Source organism: Lissotriton helveticus, chromosome 1_1 (genome assembly GCF_964261635.1).
Source record: "Lissotriton helveticus chromosome 1_1, aLisHel1.1, whole genome shotgun sequence".
NCBI classification, from domain to species: Eukaryota; Metazoa; Chordata; class Amphibia; order Caudata; family Salamandridae; genus Lissotriton; species Lissotriton helveticus.
Window position 1 is genome coordinate 1,767,792,604 of NC_136057.1, and position 19,923 is coordinate 1,767,812,526.

Consider the following 19,923-nt stretch of genomic DNA (forward strand, 5'->3'; position numbering starts at 1 on the left):
TGATGCCCCGTTTTAAAAGAAGGGGGTATGACAGACACACACTTGAAAAAGCCAAACAGAGGATTAAGATGATCAAGAGAGGGGGCGTGGCTTTGCAGCGTAACGAGATGGCCGCTGTTCTGTAGAGCTCCGGAGCATCCGGCCTAACCCACATATCTGAACCACTCATCCGATCAATCTGCAGAGGAAATCAACAACCGGAATGTGATCAGAGTTCACGGCCAAAAGAATGGGGACCGTAGCTGCATTCCAGGCTGAAAAATCCTCCTCGCAAACAAGCGGCCTGCTGATCAAGGAAACACTGGGACCTCGAGTGACGAGAGGTGGGGAGTGCCTGGTGATGCCGGCGGCGGGACTCTAGGCCCGGATTCGAGTCGATCGCCCCAAAACATCCCCCCACAAAGACATTTGACTGCGGCTATGAAAGGGGCTCATCAGCGAGGCTACGGGCCCTGGGCAAGGAACCAGACCTGGCCGTCTTTGCAGGACGGACTGAGATTTTTACCTGGCAAAGAATCCCAAACATAGTGCCACGGGTGAGACCGTCTGCAGTGACTGATTACCTGGGACATTTTGTGGAGTTCCCGTGGCCACGGGCCAAATTGGGAGCCTCGCCGAGCGGAGCGGTGCTGCACCACAAGAATCTAACATGGCGACCACGCGGGGACTCAAAACAGTGCAATCCAACAAACGGGACAAATACGCATTCTCCAAAGAGAGAGTGCCGGAACCTTCGCCTAAGCATAAAACTACTTGAGAAAATGGGAGCACGAACAAAGAGCCCACCCTGAAGGACGTTATGGCAGCTATAGCTGATATAAAAAACTCACTTGAACATAAAATGGACACCATAACTCTTGAGGTGAATCTCATTCGCACAGATCTCAACAAAAACAATGACCGTCATAAACAGGTGGAACTCAAAACTAACAGCTTAATAGAAGACACTTCACGAATACAAACTGATATCGGCGAATTACAGACTTTCCGAAAATTCGCAGAAACTAAGCTGGACGATTATGAAGGGCGCCTTAGACGCAAAAACGTGCATATACTAGGGGGGCCCAAAAAGGCAGAAGGGGAGTCAGTGGATCTGTTCGTGGAGGAACTCATCCTTCGACATCTCAAACCCAAAGGCCTGAGTAACATCTTTGTCATTAAAAGAGCTCTTAGTGTCCCCGGGGGTCGTCCGAATCCTGGGGCCCCCCCACACCTGATCCTGGCCAGGATCCTCTACTATCGAGACCGCGATGCAATACTTCAACGCGCCAGAGCGGGTCCTCCGCTCAGGCTCGAGAATGCTGAAATCACCTTCTTCCCGGACTTCACCCAGATGAGATCCTTTCTGGGAATCAGGGAAATGCTCAGAGACAAGGGCCTCAAATACGCAATGCTCTTTCCCGCCAAACTCCTCGTGAAAGCAGATGGGAAGGCCTGGTTCTTTGATCACCCAGAGACAACTGCAAACTGGTTGGAAACTCGGAAAGCATGAGACCAGGATGGCACCATCAGAGGCAAGAGCTCCAGAACTATGAAGGAGACAAGTTGTGATTTGGGATGCACCAGGCCTCCGTAGATGTCGCAAGTGACTAGGAAGTAACCGTCGATGGAAGAATATGTGACTGGTAACGCCAGAACCTGGCAGCCATAACAGTCAATGACACTCTTTTCCTTACAGATATATAAACTTTGCTCTAGGTGGGGGGCGGGGGCGACGAGGCACCACGCATCCCCCTTTTTCTACATTTAGTGCCAAAGTTGGGCGACAGGCACTCTGCCAGTTTAGAATGGGCAGTTTCAAGTCCAATAGGCATGGAAGCAGGGAGGGGGGTTGTTGGGAGGGGGTTTTGGATTTGGTTTTTGTTATAGTTGTTATATCGACAAGCACTGTAATTGGCATGAATGAGGCTATTGATGTCTCCATTAGACTCAATGCATACGCAGTGGAATAAGAGTGCCAGAATTCTGAGCTGGAATGTCAACGGGCTTGGGGACAAAGCTAAACGCAGCATAGTTCTTCAATATATCAGGAAACAAGCCCCGGACATTGTTCTGCTTCAGGAGACACATTTGATAGGTAGCTCGTGTAAAGCTATGTGCAGATTGGGATATAACGAGTTCGAGAGGTGTGGGTATAATGTTGAAAAACACTTTCACCCTTAGCGTGGATCTTACTTGGACTGATGACAGGGGCTGTTATGTAGGTATGACTGGGTCCTGGGAGGGATGAACCATTATATTAGTGTCTGTCTATGCCCCACCTGGCCTCCACACTACAACATTCCAGGACCTACGCACCACTCTCGTTACCAGAAGGAATATTATTACTGGGAGGTGACTTTAATTCCGTGAGCTCAGGTAGACTGGATCACCACCCGCCGCATGAGTTGGGACCTTCTAATAGAAGGCTGCCAGACTTGAGGCCATGGGATTGGTGGACGGCTGGCGCGCCTACTACCCTGAGAGTATGCAACACACTTTCCACTCTGGGGCCCATGGCAGCCTATCCAGATTAGATTACATTTTGCTCCCTAGCCCCCAAATCTCACATATTCATGAAATCAGGCACCTGGCTAGGAGCATATCCGACCACTCACCGATATGGGTACATACACTCCTGGATCAGGTTAGGGTTGGTAGGGTGGTCCCGATTAATCCCTGGTATCTTCGCATCCCCAAAATTCGTAAGGAATTCACTAAGGCGATGGACACTTATTTTAATGAAAACTCGGGTATGGTAGACTCCTCCCATATACTCTGGGAAGCTTTCAAAGCACTGATTAGGGGTGAAGCTCTGTCCCTAATATCTGGACAAAAGAAGGTACAACAAAAGGAAGTGTCTAATGTAGAGGAAGAGATCTACCAATTAGAGAGAGACATGGAAACAATGCCCACATCAGTCTCGCTCCACCTGTTCCATCTTAAACAGGAGGAATACAGGGTGCTAGTGACAGAGAAAGCAAAAACGTTGGGTAGAGAGAAACTTGATAGGATTTATGACATAGGAGATAAAGCCGAAAAATGTATAGCTTGGCTTGATAGATGTGAGTGGGCGAGCAGATTGGTTCCAGTTCTGCAGGATGCTAATAATGTTTGCATTACTGACCACCAAGAAATAGTGAATCACTTTGCTAGCCATTTTGATCTGCTGTATACCGCAGTGGCACCCTACACTGAGAAAGACTCTGCTGAAGTGTTAAAGGACACTACTCTTCCTACCCTTTCCTCAGCGGACCAGCAATTATTGGACAGCCCCTTGACGGCAGACGAAATAGCGCATGCGATCATATCACTAAACTCAGGGAAAGCCCTTGGTCCTAACGGCATTCCAATTGAATTATATAAACTTTACCCTGATAAATTGTCTCCATATCTCAGGGGAATGTTCGAGGAAAGCAGAGAAGTAGGTGAGCTGCCAATGGACCAACACATAGCCAAAGTAGTAACCATACATAAGCAAAGCAAACCCCGAACAGATTGCACCTCATATAGGCCGATCTCGCTCCTTAATGCTGAGCCTAAGATCCTTGCCAAAGTCTTAGCTAACCGTCTAATTAAAATATTCTCAGAACTGGTATACCCAGACCAATCCGGTTTTAAACCACACCGGAATACAGCGTTACATTTGTGCAGAGTTCATGGGGTTCAAGGTAGAGTGGACACAATCCTAGAACCGGCTGTACTTGTTTCCCTGGACACCACCATGGTGTTCGATACTATTGAATGGCCTTATCTCTTAGCTGTCCTCCGAAAACTGGGGTTCGTCCAGGAATTTATTCAGTGGATTCAGCTCCTATATTCATGGTAAATAATAAAAAGTCAGACACTTTTGTCTTGAGCCGGGGTGCCCATCAGGGATGCCCTCTCTCGCTCCTCCTATTTGCTCTAGCATTGGAGCCCCTGGCGGCATGGGTCTGCCAGGATCCAGTTGTTCGTGGTATGCGTTGGTCGCCTGAATGGGAGGACCGCAGTTCTCTCTTTGCCGATGATATTTTACTTTATTTAACAGATCCAAAAAAGTCTTTAATAGCAGTCTTAGACAAATTGGCAGTGTTCGGCAGTTCTGGGTTTAAGATTAATTGGACTAAATCCCACTTATATATCCTTCAGGGAGGTCTACCCGCCTTGCCTCGCAACTGTGCAATCCAGGTCAGTACCACAGGATTCAAATATTTCTTACCTTGGACCCTACACTTCAATATGAATAAAAACTCCTTCCTCCAATGCTTTGCTTAAAACGAACGGGGCATAGCCAGCTGGAAGTCTCTTCCCCTCTCTCTGCTGGGCAAGGCAGCTCTTTTTAAAATGATGTCCCTCCCCCGTTTTCTTTATGCCCTACAAAATTCACTCGTTCTTATACCCCTGAAATATTTCAAAGAAATTGAACACCTCCAGAGAGACTTATTGTGGAACGGATCGCCACGCATAACCTTAGGTAAACTTACATTAAAATGGTACGATGGTAGCATCAGTCTACCAGACATAAAGAAATATTACTGGGCTCCACACCTAGCAGCTATCAATCATGGCACATACGGTGGCCTTGATGATCCAGGCTACCGGATGGATAAGTGGCTTCTCCCAGGAGGAAATTATAATAGATCTCTTTATTCAAATCCTGACCGCGCTAGACTGACATGCCCCACTGGATACTCAGTCAGTGTATGGCATGCTGCAAATAGGTCCCTCGGATGGGAACGTAAACTGATGCTAGCTACCCCCCATGGGATTCTGCACAATTGGGTAATCTATGGACATCAAAAGGGTTTGATAAGTGGGACTTGATTGGCATCTCACAAATTAAAGATGCATGGGAGAAGGGAGAGGTGAAACCCTTTGCCACTCTCCAGAGCCAGCACGGGCTAGCTGACACTGAGTTAATTTGTTACAGACAGGTTAGCATGCACTACATTCCCTCATCCCAAGGGGCACGTCCCTTCCTGAATCATCCTCGTTAGAGGACAGAATACTGGATGGCCACATCCCAGAAAAGACCATCTCATTAATTTATAATAAATTAATACATAACATGGAAGATCTGCTTGCAGTATTGCGACAGAAATGGGTGGCAGGTGGCATAGAGGTGGGTGATGAGGAGTGGCAGGAGGCGATATCTTCCCCTTGGGTGGTGGCGATTCCATCTCGATTAAAGCTAGTACAGCTTAAAATCATGCACAGGATATATCTGACCGGCCCCCGATTTGTACATATGGGGAGAGCGGAAACAGGGGTCTGTTGTAGAAGATGCGGCCAAGTCGGCACCTTTATGCACATCATATGGGAATGCACACTCATTCAAACATATTGGAGGGAGATACATGCAGTGATGAGGGCAGTCCCCACTGTCCCCATTTACCCTGAAGCACGCAGATGCCTACTGAACATATCGGAACCAACTGACCTTAGCACCCATCAAACACCATGGGCCACTTTGGGATTCATGCTTGCCAAAAGAAATATAGCTCAGGCCTGGGGAGCAGCAACCCCACCCACACTGGAGGCATGGGAGACTAGTATGGACTAGTGTATGTTCAGAGAAAAGGCAGTGTATATTGCACGAGGCTGTCCTAAAAAGTGGTCCCGCATATGGTCCCCGTGGAACTCATATCGTGAAGACATTTGAGTTCCCCCACAGAGTATTGAACTTGATGATTTGCTTCCTCCTTGAAAGGTCCTTACTGTGTGTGATGTGTAAAAGTATTGCCTCTAATTGTTATGCATATCTTGATACTGAGCTGATTGATGATTGCTTATATGCCGATGTTTGTTCATAAAAGGATTTTTTTTAAAAAGATGATCAAGAGACACAATACATTGAGGGAATGGACTAGGGTGGTAAGGAAAGATGATAAGATAAGTATGGTTACCAATTTTAACACGTTATTTTGAGTACTTATGCATAGTCTGAAAAGGCATTGGCATATTCTGAAGGAAGATAGATCCCTAATTGGATCTATTAAAGAAATACCCAATACCACATACAGGAGAGGTGTCAGTCTCAGGAATTTGCTATGTCCGAGCTACATGGGGGACCAAAATAGCTATCAATTGGCTGACACCACACACTATAGGATTTTATGGATGTGGACATTGTATGACATGCAAGTGGGCTTGCAACAACAAAACTCACTTTACTGGTCCTGGAGACAAAACATACAGAATAGTGACCAACATTAATTGCAGCACTATATTTGTAGTGTATGTGATCAAGTGCAGATGCAGTAAAAAGTATGTTGGAAGTACGATCAGAACCTAACGGGAGAGAATTGGGGAACATATGAGAGCTGTCAAGCAGGGTGACACCAGAACCCTATTGCGCTCACATTGTACAGTGCGCCTCCTAAAGTAAGAACAAAGACTTTATGAACTACGGGAGTGATCAGACCCCTAGACACCCTAGGGATGGGAATAGGGAATTAACACCGTGTAGAAGTGAGGCTTCTGGGATATTGAGATTACAGAGTACTGAAATAGGCCTTAACTTGAATCAAGAACTCCACTATTTTCTAAGTGGATAGTTACGAACTTACTATACATTTAAGGTGTTTAATTCATGTATTCACTCATTCTGCATAATTGTTTCCCCCCTAGTTTGTAATGTGCCTCCTATTATTACAGTATATATTTTTTAATGATTCTGTCAGAAAAGGATACCAACTTGATATTCTCTAGTCACTGACATAGTGATTTGTCTTCCTCTATTGGGGAATGTGTGGGGTGTGTACAGTGCCACCCAATTATTTATTTGTATCTTATTTGTTTTGAGTTCACTACACATATATCATCCTTACTCAGTAGACCTAATTGCAACTAGAAATGCATTTATGAGATTACAGAGAAATTTGATTGGCGGTATCAGGAAAAGCATCGGCTCCTTATGCGGGTTGAACTCTGATAATGTCTGATGGATATGCATATGGAATGAGTCATCTTGTCATTGAGAATAGATAAATAAATATTCAGGTTGGCATCAGGAAGTATCCGCTGAATCTCAGATCATTGTAACTGGATTTGGGATGTTCTATAATTGTAGACTGCGAATCAGAGTTGAAACACTGATGACAAGATATGTACGTTTTCGTTATGGAGAGTTTTCTTTTTAGATATTTTAGTCGTTCATAATCTGATAGCATGAGGCGATTATATTGTGTAAGATTACCTTTGCCTTCCGCTGAGGATCTACTAATAAGGTGCCCTTGAGGAAGGACATATGCCTGTACCAATTAACTTTGTATATGACAATAGATACATATTAGAAGTAGTGAGGGTCTGAACTATAAGATGAGGGCAGGTATTGTGGTTCACGTGTTCAATTAATGAGACCCTTAGAATTTAATACCAGCATGACCCCGAGTTGTAGATATACCAATATGGCGCCCAGTGAAACCTGTGCTCTGAGGGTCTGTCATTTGTTTTGAGACTGTCTGGACTCTCGCAATTCTTTTTAAACCCGGAAGTAGTGCAGAATGGCCTTGTACTCGAGGCACAGTTTTTTGTACGTGGCTCAGAATTTCGCTGTTTAATATACAGTAAGCAGTAATCTAGGGAATATAGACTCTAGAGGAGGATTGATTTTGGTGATCATAGAGACCGATACGGCTTGCTGTTTTCTTTGGGTGGTGACATTAATATGGGTAAATAATTTCATATGAACAGACAGACCTGGCAGTTCCGAGCATTTTAATCAATAAGTATTTTGACGCGAACTATGGCTTTATCCTTGATATGAGTGCGTAGGATAAGAAGTGGTTTACCATGAGCTATATATGTAGATTAGGTCTGGAAGGTAAATAATGTTATCTTGTTTTGCAGACAACAGACCTAGATTTTGTTTCTGTCAGTGGACGACTTTTGGAAACAAATAGTGTGACATACAAATCTCTTCGTTGATACACCTTGTGGGTTGGAATTATCACCACATTTGAAGTGGGTGACAGAGTAAGAGGTGACAGATTTGAGATTACTTGTTGGTAGCCTTTCTAATCATGTTTTATATTTTCTCTTTTGTATCATTTAAATAGATTAGGACAAGTGACTTTAGAGGTTTGTGGTAGTCTTTGCATCACTTATGTGTTCGACAACCGAAGTACATGCAAACCTATGATATCTCGGGTTATTGTGTCTACATTTGAGGGTGATGATAATGATATGATTTTGACATTCACAGCATGTGATAAGGATGCATGTATTGCTGATGAGGAGTTTAATGAGGCAAATGAGTTGGTGGGAAAATTAAAATCAGGCTGTAGGAAACCACCATTGTCTAATGTAATAATTAATGGTGTGAAGGTGTGCCTAATGGCAGATTCAGGGTCATCTTTCACATTAAATGGTCCTGAATTCTCCTTGAAGTTCAAAGCTAAAGAACTTCAACCATGCAAGGTCAAGATGTGTGCTTATGTTGGGAAAAGAATTGAAGTTGAAGGTCAATTTGACTGTCTGGTAAACTTTGAATGAAATTTTGCAAGTTGAGTGGTAGTCGGAGAAAAGCAAGGTTCAATGACTGACTTTTCCGGGGATGTTCAAGCTTCCGTAAAGGACATGCCTTTCGATGGGACCTGTCTCTTTGGAAAGAAGGTGGATTCAGCACTTAAGGTATTCAAGGACAGTCTGGCTATGTCAAGTCCTTGGGACTTGGTATGGCCCCATGCCACCCCCAATCCACCTTTTGCTCCTTTTTTGGCTATGAATGGAGCTTCAAGCCGTGCCAATTCCCTTCCAGCCACAGAGTCACAAATGCTGCCTAGCCTATGCGTGGATGAGAGTGCGGTACTCACAGACCTTGAAGGGCAGGTACCCAGCGGTCTTGTCAGTCTACCATACCCCTAGCAGCTGCAACTGTCAAACCTTCCTAATCTGCACCTTTACCACCATGGGCATCCAGTTGGTGGCAGGATTCGCCAACACCTGCCCCACTGGCAGTCCATAACATTGGACAGGTGAGTTTTGCAGATTTTCCATAGAGGCTACTCCCTCTCCTTTGAGACTACATTTCCTTTCATGCCTCCATCTCATGACTGGCTGATGGAAGATCATCTGTCCCTTTTCCATGAGGAAGTCATGGCTCTCTTGGCCAAGGGAGCCGTATAGAGGGTTCCAGGATCAGAAGTAGGCTGTGGTTTCTATTCCCTCTACTTTCTGGTTCCCATAAAGGACAAAAGTGTCTTATATCTGCAAGCCCTCAAATTCTTCCTCAAGAAGGTGAAATTCAAAAATTTCACTTTGGCTCAGGTCTTGCCTGCCTTGGACGCAGGAGACTGGATGTTAGCGTTGGACTTGCAGGACGTCTGCTTCCACATCCCCATCATGCCTGTCCATCGGCACTACCTGCAGTTACGGTAGACCATAAGCATTTTCCGTTTACTGTGCTCCCCTTTGGCCTTACCACCACCCCTTGTGTGTTCACCAAGGTAATAGCATTGGTCACAGCTCTTCCACAGATATCAGGGGTGACAGCCTTCCCCTATTTCGGCTGTTGAAGGTTGTTATCTATAATGATCAAAAAGCGCTAGCTGCTTTGATAATGTACATGTTGTATGTGTCTGGTTGGGAAAACCTATTGGTTTTTTAGAAGGCCCTCACCCACCAATCTAGTTGGTGGCATGCTTCATCATCGGGCCCCACCCGAGGAACCGAGTGTGCCTCAGGTGTGCTTCAACACCTGATTACAGCAGAGCAGGTTGTATTAGGTGAGTGTGCAGTGGAGGTGTTTAGAGTGGGGTTAAAAATGCTGTCCTAAGGCCACTAATATACAATCAGATCCCTCAAGCCTTCTTCGGACAGAACCAGAGACTGCCTTTTTTAAGCCAGGGCAGACGGTCCAGGGGCCGCAGAAGGAACCAGCAACAAGTACATAGGTCAGACGAAGATGGCCCAGTGAGCGCCAACACAAGACACAAAACAAAGTAAGCACAGCCAGGACCGAGCGGGCACCGCTAGCAACACTGCAGCAACCCTCATCCCTTGTTTTCAATCTGTCTTCTTCCCCATTAACTATCACAGAAGAAAAGGTACTGAACAAAGGACTTTCCTTCGTCCCTACCAGACGCTTGGATAAATTCCACCTCCACATGGAACTAGCTGGATTTTTTAGGAGATTAAAGCTTAAAGCTTTCTTTGAGAAGCAACAACCACGAGACAACACAGAGAATACGAACAAAACTGGTCTCAGACCCAAATCAATTTTCATTGCTCCACCATCCGGCATTCTGGTTGAAGTGATGACCTTTGAGCAAGCAGTCTACAATGAAGTTGAAAAATCAAACAACCAGAAACATTCAATAACCTCCCGAGACAAGAAAGAGAAGCCTTGCGGAACCTCCAAGAAAACACAAACATAGCCATCAAACCCACGAACAAGGGAGGAGGGATAGTGATCCAGAACAAACACGATTATACTGCAGAATATCATAGATTACTTAGTGACAAAAAAAACCCTAACAGAAGACCCCACTGATGCCCTCCAGACCGTAATCACCAACCTGGTACAGGCAGCTGAGGACCACAATCACATCTCCAAACAGGAGGTGTCTTTTCGTTGCAAAAAAAACCCAGGAGTCCCCTACTTCTACACGGTCCCCAAAATTCACAAGGAAGCGAGACCGCCACTGGGGCGCCCCATTGTGTCAGGCATTAACTCACTCCTGGAGCCGCTCTCCAGATTTTGTGACTTTTTCCTGAACCCTTTGGTACAGGAAGCTGCACCCTACATCAAAGACACGAAACATCTACTATCCTTAATCAAGGATAAGAGCTTTGATCCCTCAATACAACTACTAGTGGAACTAGACATCGAGAGCCTTTGTACGAGCCTCCCCCAAGATGCCACCCCGAGAGTGCTTGATGAGATGCTCACCAGGTCTTCCTGGGAACACTCCACCCCAAGAGAATTCATCCTAGAGTGTGCCAAACTGGCCCTCAAGGAAAACTACTTCGAGTTCGAGGGCACCTTCTACCTCCAAATAAATGGTACCTTAATGGGCAGTGTTTTCACCCCCAGCATGGCTAGCCTTTACGTATATCATTTTGAACTAGCACACATCCTCTCATCAACTAACCCTTACAAAGACAATATAGGTTTCTGGCGTCGATACATCGATGACATCCTGATGATATGGACAGGCACACAAGATTCCTTAAACTTTTTCCTCGACTGGCTCAATGCACGGACCCGTTCTTACAGTTCACCAGCACAGCCAGCAAAGAAAAACTACCAATCCTAGACCTGATGATAGAAGCAAAGGAAGGCACATTGAAAACTTCTACATATTACGAGCCCACGGCTAGGAACTCCTTGCTCCAATTTGAGAGCTTCCACCCACGACCCCTCTGGAAGAATCTCCCATTTGGACAGTTCTTGAGCATCAGGCGCAACTGCAGTTCCTCCACAGACTATCACAACCAATCTGTCGACCTGGCACTGAAACTACGAGAACGAGGGTACCCTAAGAAAATAATTGAGAACACCAGGAAGCGCGCAAGGAACCAGAATTGAGACACACTCCTGGAGGAAACTACACGACCAGAGACACCAACACAACTAACTTGTGTCACTACATATAACTTCATATCCAACCATGTAGCCAAAATATTACGCAGAAACTTGAGGATCCTTAACACTGGCAACAGAAACTGGATGCAACCATTATTCACCTACAAAAAAACAAGCAGCTTGAAAGACCAACTAGTGTCAACCCGCCCCAGGGCCCGTCCACCTCCACCAAACAACAGCATGCACGCAGCCTGGGGTCTACCTATTGTGGTATGGCACTAGCCCTGTGGTGACTGCAGTGTCTGCCACCTTACACAGCACATCAAAACCCTCAACCTGGAGCCTGGGAAGACATGGCAACAGCTGAAACACACCAACTGTAACTCTACTAATCTGATATACCTTATAGAGTGCCTGTGCAAACTCAGATATGTAGGTATGACGACTAGTAAAGTGCGGACCAGAATTGTAGAACCTAGGAGCACGATCCACTGCAAAAAAATAAACAGCAGACTCATGGACCACTACCCACAAGAAGGACACACGCCCAATGATATGCTTTGGACGATTATCGAACAAATACCACTCCATCTGGATAACAATGAAAGAACACTTCTTACAAAAGAGCAACGCTGGATTTACCGTCGTTCAACCCACATCCATGGGTTAAACAACAACATACCATGGAACAGCCTCAGCCACTGACTACCTCTGCGTGATCTAACCCAGTTCCGCTGACCATGCTCTGCAGATATGACCCACCTAATGACCATGTCCCTTAAGCCTGTCTCCACTGCTCACTGGGTCTCCTGTCTCCGTGCCAACACACAACCACGGCCACAGACACTAGGTCCTGCTTACCACCAAGCCCTAGCTAGCCTTCAAGGACTCATGATACCCCTAAGACCTAGTTACCAGTCACTTGTGCTGCAAACAACAACAGCACTGCGTCACCTTAATAATGAGCGCGTGCCTGACAGCTGTTCACCAGTCACATGTACCGAAAATGACAACAGCACCATGTCCTAGTCAATAACAGCGCAGCTCTCAAAAGACGAATCTGTCAAAGCTGACTCCCCTACTGACCCTGATGAGGTCCCTCACATTGCAACCCCCCCCCCAACCACAACCCTAGAGGCACCACACCCTGCGCCTAGGCGTAGGTTCTTATCAGTCACTTAGTAGCGGTCACATGGTGCGTGTAACATTTCTGTGAAATACCCTACTGCCACATTAATTACCAGCCATTGGGCAGTGAATATCCGTTGACAGCACCATTTTACTAAACCCGGTAGTGGCTAGTACACGTAATATTTCTGTGAAATACTCTACTGCCACATCAATTACCAGCTACTGGGCAGTGAATTTCGTTGAAAGTACCATTTTATTAAACCCGCTAGTGGCCTCCCACTCTGCCACACACCTATACCCAATTGCCATGTCGTTTCCATTTAACCGCAGGCATACATCACAGGCATACATCACAGGCAGTACGAGTATGTCTTCTGTGTTTGTTCTTTTACTCTTGTGTTCACAGACGCTACTCACTCGAGAGCCACGTCCGCCTCAACGAACCTCAGCTGTGGCGTAAACTCTCTATTTAAACAATGCTGGCATCCGGACGCCGTACCTACGAAGTCCCTTGTCGGACACATAAGGTGAACCTGCGGATCCGGAGACAACGCCAAGTAAGTGGGGTAATGAGAGTTCGCTTGCGGTACCGCCACCAGGATGCAGCCACTGGCTACTCCTGTGTGTGCATGCCTTACCGCTGGCAGTGAATAATTATAAAGCAAAATGATGCCTTGGGTTTAATTCAAACCAAAATTATTTCAAGAATGGGATCTCTTAATTATCTCATCTTTTACCTGATGTATTGTATTTGTATGAATCTAGTTTCATTTCACAGATAAACCCACCCTGCACAAAGAACACCAAAATATTTTTTCTTTTGATTTTCAATTTATTTGAAAGAAATTATTATTAGATTTTTTATTTATCTATTAGAGTCTCTTTTCATCATATTTCAACCAAAATATATATACACACATTTTTTACACAAACATATACAATATATACAACTACAAAATTTTTGTAGTAAGCCCAACTTGTTACACAGGATGCTAGCTTTTATTATAGCCTCAGCATTCCTTTCAGGTAATAAGTAAGAACCCCAAACCTTTTTGCAAGGAGTCTATCAGATCTCATATGGTTTTGGATCTGTCTCAAGTCTTTTTTTACTCCTTGTAAAGCCAATTGTCCTATTTAAAGTTTTCCAGTCTTTTGGTTGGGGTCTTCTTTTAAACAAAGGTGTCGACGCGTTTCAGCCCTTTCACTATGGGCCTCATCAGGACTTGGGCCAATACAATAATAGATTCTATTTAGGCTTCTCTAAATCCCCCAATCGTTGCTTCCATGGATGTTAACCCTCTTTAAAGGTCCATCCTGGCCACGTGTTAAATAATGGAAGATGCTTGTTATGCGATCTCCGGGGCTATCTTTGTTGTGGAGCGGCTTCTCTGCCTCTTTCGTCCCGACTTCTATTCCAGCGACCGGAAACGGATTCTCGGTCAGTGACTGACCGAGAATCCGGAATTGCGGATTCTCGGTCAGTGACTGACCGAGAATCCGTTTCCGGTCGCTGGAATAGAAGTCGGGACGAAAGAGGCAGAGAAGCCGCTCCACGACAAAGATAGCCCCGGAGATCGCATAACAAGCATCTTCCATTATTTAACACGTGGCCAGGATGGACCTTTAAAGAGGGTTAACATCCATGGAAGCAACGATTGGGGGATTTAGAGAAGCCTAAATAGAATCTATTATTGTATTGGCCCAAGTCCTGATGAGGCCCATAGTGAAAGGGCTGAAACGCGTCGACACCTTTGTTTAAAAGAAGACCCCAACCAAAAGACTGGAAAACTTTAAATAGGACAATTGGCTTTACAAGGAGTAAAAAAAGACTTGAGACAGATCCAAAACCATATGAGATCTGATAGACTCCTTGCAAAAAGGTTTGGGGTTCTTACTTATTACCTGAAAGGAATGCTGAGGCTATAATAAAAGCTAGCATCCTGTGTAACAAGTTGGGCTTACTACAAAAATGTTGTAGTTGTATATATTGTATATGTTTGTGTAAAAAATGTGTGTATATATATTTTGGTTGAAATATGATGAAAAGAGACTCTAATAGATAAATAAAAAATCTAATAATAATTTCTTTCAAATAAATTGAAAATCAAAAGAAAAAATATTTTGGTGTTCTTTGTGCAGGGTGGGTTTATCTGTGAAATGAAACTAGATTCATACAAATACAATACATCAGGTAAAAGATGAGATAATTAAGAGATCCCATTCTTGAAATAATTTTGGTTTGAATTAAACCCAAGGCATCATTTTGCTTTATAATTATTTGTACGTACCCAGATGCCATTGGTTTACCGGGTCATCCCTGTTATTTATGGTGTGTTACCGCTGGCAGTGAGCTCTTTTCTCCGCACCTGCACCGTTAAACTTTTCTCCCTCTGTACCCCCTCAGAGTGCATGAGACTCTCGGATCCCCGCCAGAGACTCATGAAGTTGGTCCCCAGCTTTTGACCTTCCACAGAGTCTGTAATGACATTTTAACTGCCAGGCGTCCCTCCACCAAGACAGTAAACGGCCGCTGTTGGAAAAGATTTGTATCATGATGTGCAGAAAAACACATTGATCCCTTTTATGCCCCCCTTTCTGAAGTTGTACTCTTCATTCTTTCCCTTGACCAGCAGGACTCTGCTCTAGGCACTCTCAAGGGCTATCTGTCTGCTCTTTCTGCCTTTGTTGTGGCTGCCTGACCAACCGTCATTGTTCAAGTCCCCTATTGTACATCAATTCTTAAAAGGCCTTGCCCATCTCTTCCCTTCTTCACCATTTATTATGCCTCAGTGGAACCTTAATTTGTTTTTTAAATATTTGGCTCCTCAGGTTTCTGAAAATTAAAATGGCCTTCCTTGTGGTGAATACATCTGCCTGTAGAGTGAGAGAGCTGCAGGTCTTGTCATCTAAGCTGATTTACCTCTCAGTCTGTCATGATAACCTTTGCTTTGCATGAGGGCCTCCTTTCTACCGAAAGTGGTCACCCCATTTCTTGTGGGCCAATCTATCACCCTGACCACTTTTTCGCTCCTCCATGTCCCTCTAAAGAAGAGGAGTAACCCTGACCATCTGGACCCAAAAAGAGCATTGTCATTCTACCTTGACTGCACACAAGAGTTCTGGGTGGACAACCAACTCTTTGTGGGATATGTTGGTGCGAAAAATGGTGGAGGGGTGCAGAAGCAAACTATCTGTAAATAGGTTGTGCTCTGCATCAAAATCTGCTATGTATTGGCCAGGAAGCATCCTCCTGAAGGCTTGCAAGCTTATTCCACCAGAGCTAAAGCTGTGGCTACTGCTCTAGCATGCGGAGTTCCAGTCCTGGACATCAGCCAGGCAGCAAAGTGGGCTCTCCTGCACACATTCACTAAACATTACTGTCTGGACAGTCAGGTCCAAAGAGATGGACAGTTTGCCTGTTCGGTCCTGCAGGACTTCCTTGTGTAAAATTGGTCCACAAGCGTACCTCCTGTAGGTATTGCTTGGGAATCCTTTTAAAGGTAAGGAGCCCGTGGTCAGTAGTCTCTATCAAATGAAAAAGTTACTTACCTCGGTAACACCTAACCTCATAAAGACTATACCTAGCTGCAGATTTCTTACCGACCCATCCATCCTCCCCGCTATGCAAACGAATTTCTAGGGACAGGACTATTACCTTTCAGGGCCCTAGATTTACACACCAGTGGTCAGTTCTCTTCATGGCTCCTCACTTCTGTTGTGGAAAGTAATGAATAGTAACTGACGTCAGCGCGCCTCGTATGGTGTATATATAGGTACCATGGACATCACATCCAGCGCGGGTGACCCCAGAGACATACACAGAACAGATCGATGCCACCTACCAGTGCACATGGGTACTGCTCATAAAAAAAAAATCTGGATCTAGTCTGATACCTAGGATTTTCAAAGGTAAGGAATCTGCGGCTAGATATAGTCTCTAATAGATAATGCATTATAGAAGGTAAGTAACTTGTTCTTTCACTCTCTTTTACCTGCCCCCTTCCTCTCTCTTACATGCATGTTTTACCCTTTTCTATAAGATTATCAACATCTACTTTTTCCACATTCTTATTTTTGCCCCATTTTATTCTCTTTGAATTCCATTCTTTATCCCTCTTCACTCTTCTGACACATGCTCTCTCCACTGTCCTGTGTTTTCCTTTTTCGAGCCCTGTGGTGCCTGGCACCTGGTGCATAGGTGTTTGAAAACATCCGTTTTCCCAATGCGCCTTGTGCTGCCCCCTTTTCCAGCTGCTTCGCAAGCCGCAATAGGAAAATTAATGTTATCAACTGTCTCATGGGTGGTCGCATCCAACTTCATGGATGGACCCGCCTTGACGGTTGGTTTCCGTTCCGACATGATGCTGGACCCACGCTTGTCCGACTGGCATCGTAATCAGGCCCTAAATGATGGCCTGTATGTTCATACATAAGACCCCAAATATGCCTTTGCCGGATATATAGTGATGCTAATGTAAAGAAAGGAACGTGTCTGAGCTTCACTAGCTTAACAACAAAAACCTTTCACTTTCTAAAAGTTAAAGCTGTTGGTTTTGTCAATTATCATTACTTTTATTGTGCTATTGTTGACACCATATTGAAGACTCATTTGAGACAATTACACAAATCTCTGAACAATGCATTTTCTGTTTTCATATTCACAGCCTGAAGGACAACTCATAAGACTGTCAAGAAGCATTATGTTACATCCAGAAGGTTGGTGAATTCGATAGTTCAATAGGATGGCAAACAGCTTGCTGAAATTACTGCTGTTGACTCTACAATATCTCGGTTCAATGAAGTAGACATGATGACGTGGAATGGGCCCAAATCACAATCAAATTGAGCAGTAGTGCTATTTTGGTTTATTTGGTCAAGAGGTAGTAGAGTGACAATCTCAAAGCAAATACAAGGACTATTCAGTAGATGAAAGGTGCAGAGTAGTATGGAGTGAGTTAACACTTAGTATATTTTGTCCGTTTAAAAAAAATCAAAATTTTGAAAATTGCATTTTTTTTATCAATCATGTTTGAAGTTTTTAAGGAGTATGATTGACTAGTGGATTTTCCTACAACGTAAAAATTGCCATTTTGGTCTGATTCGCAATTTTAGAATGAATAGAGGCGCATTGGGAGGTCAACTGGAAATTGTCCACACAGCAGTGTTTTTCACCCACAGAGGCCACTCTCTGCTTTACAGAGCCAAAGGCCATGTCAAGAAGAGGTTGTTAATTAATGATGATTTGGACTAAGGGCCTGAGTGAAGACCATGTGCAGCAAGGTTGTCCACTCTTAGTGGTTGGGTGGGGGCTTGACCAAAGTCCAGGTCCTGTGGCCAACCCCTGCCGCAATATATGCTGCAGTGGTTGGCCATGCATAGTGGTTAGGAAAGCAGCCTGCCCAAAGATCATGCCTTGTACCCAACCACAGCTGCTCTTGGGTGAATCTACATGGTAAATGAATGCTGAATGAAATAAAAAACAAGAAATTCACTGAGAAAACACAGTTAAAGGATTGTTTTTTTGTTTGTTTTTTATACATTTTTATTGGTATTTACAGATTACAAAATACAATATAACGTTCATCAGCCACAAAGCTGAAAAAGACCTGAAACTCACCAGTTATAGTTTGCAATGTACAATGCCCACCATATCTCACTTTCTCCGCCAATATGAGAAACCTTTAGCCATTGGTATGTAAAAATGTCTACAAAGAGCAAAACATGGAGGGCCTTAGTTATGACTTGCATGGCTGTTAATCGAGTTATGCGTTGTGGGATGTGGAGATAACCAAAACATTCAAATTTCACTGGTTTCTGGGTTTTTATTCGTAACCATTACTGTGCTTTTACTGAACCTGCATAAATGATTTCCTCCATGGTATTTGTCCATGTATATTTCTTATAGCAAATGTTATTTTAATGATACCAGGATTCAATGCGATGCATGTGTGAGGTAAGGTAAAATAACATTGAGGCATAATTGTGATTATTAGGAGAGTTGCTTCCCAAGTTAAAGTAATTGTTACGTGCAATAAACATAAAGTAAGCAGTGTTTGTCTAATTTTAATTTTGCTGAACTTTAGTAGCAATCTCGAATTTGACCTTTGCACCGTAGTAATAAAAGAGCGATTACAAATTAATTAATTACTTTAAATAACATGCAATTGGGCTACATTTTCATTTTCAAGGCAATTAAGTATATATACATACATACATACATACATGTATATACCGATATATTCACTGACAAAACAAAGATTAAAGTAACACTATAGTTAGCTGCCATAAAAAGATCTATTTTTGTTGAAATTGTTTTTAGAAATTCTCTGAAAAGCGAAAGAATAAAGTAACGTTATATGTAGGTGAATCTGTTAGTGACATCATTAATGTTTTGAACTAAAAAAAACACAGCAATTCACCAGTTATAGTTAGCAGCGCTAGCTAATGCTCCCCCTTCCCCCCCGGACATGCACTTTTTATGACCTCATATATGGAATCACTCATGACATGTTCTAGGACATGATTTCTCACTTCACTGATGGAATTTCAAATGACATCACTGATGACGTCACAGATGAGTTAATCCAATTAGATGTTTTAACAATTTAAATAGTGATGGATAGCTACCATATTACTCTTCAAACTAAATTGTATAGCCTTTGTCCAGCTGATGGGTGTAATTGATTACAAAACGCATGTGCTCCTAATGCATCATAGGTGTGTAGAGGTATTGAACAAGAGTAACCCTATGTGCAGGTGACAGCTGAAAACTTGTGTCCAGCATGTTCCAACCAGAGGGCATATTAACAAGGGCAGTATCACCGCTTTAGCAGCACTTTTTGCCGCTAAAGCGGCGATATTTTCATCGCCCTATTTACAAGGTGGTGCTAACATGCATTAGCTCATGTTAGCACCCGTTTTCACGACGACTAACTTTGCTTCTCTAATGAGATGCAAAGTGGGCGTCACTAGGGGTACCCCTGATGGACTACCTTGTAAAATATCGCTATATGTACATTGTGATATTTACAAGGTGGCCCACGCATTTTTACAGACGTTAGTTTGTGGCAAAAGCGGTTTTCGCCAAAAACGAACGTCTGCTAAAATGCTGACTTACCTATACCTAACAATGGGGGTGGATTTTGCTGATACGACCACAGGGTCATATCAGCAAGGTTATCGCCGTTTTCCATGGAACATTGCTGGAAATCCAGTATAGCTGTAAAATTATTGCCATTGCTCTATGCGTTGGTAATACAGCGATAGCATGGTGATAATTGCCAACAATAGCTGGTGATAAA

General features: G+C 43.9%; 1 protein-coding gene across 1 annotated transcript in view; it reads left to right on the forward strand.

Moving 5' to 3' along the window:
* Positions 1-19,923, forward strand: part of LOC144752100 (complement C3-like) — a 1,799,539-nt gene that overhangs the window by 1,078,481 nt on the left and 701,135 nt on the right. Inside the window, exon 22 of the mRNA XM_078640046.1 lies at positions 17,287-17,338. Within this exon, the coding sequence (XP_078496172.1) occupies positions 17,287-17,338 (52 nt within the window). The remainder of the gene's footprint in view (positions 1-17,286; positions 17,339-19,923) is intronic.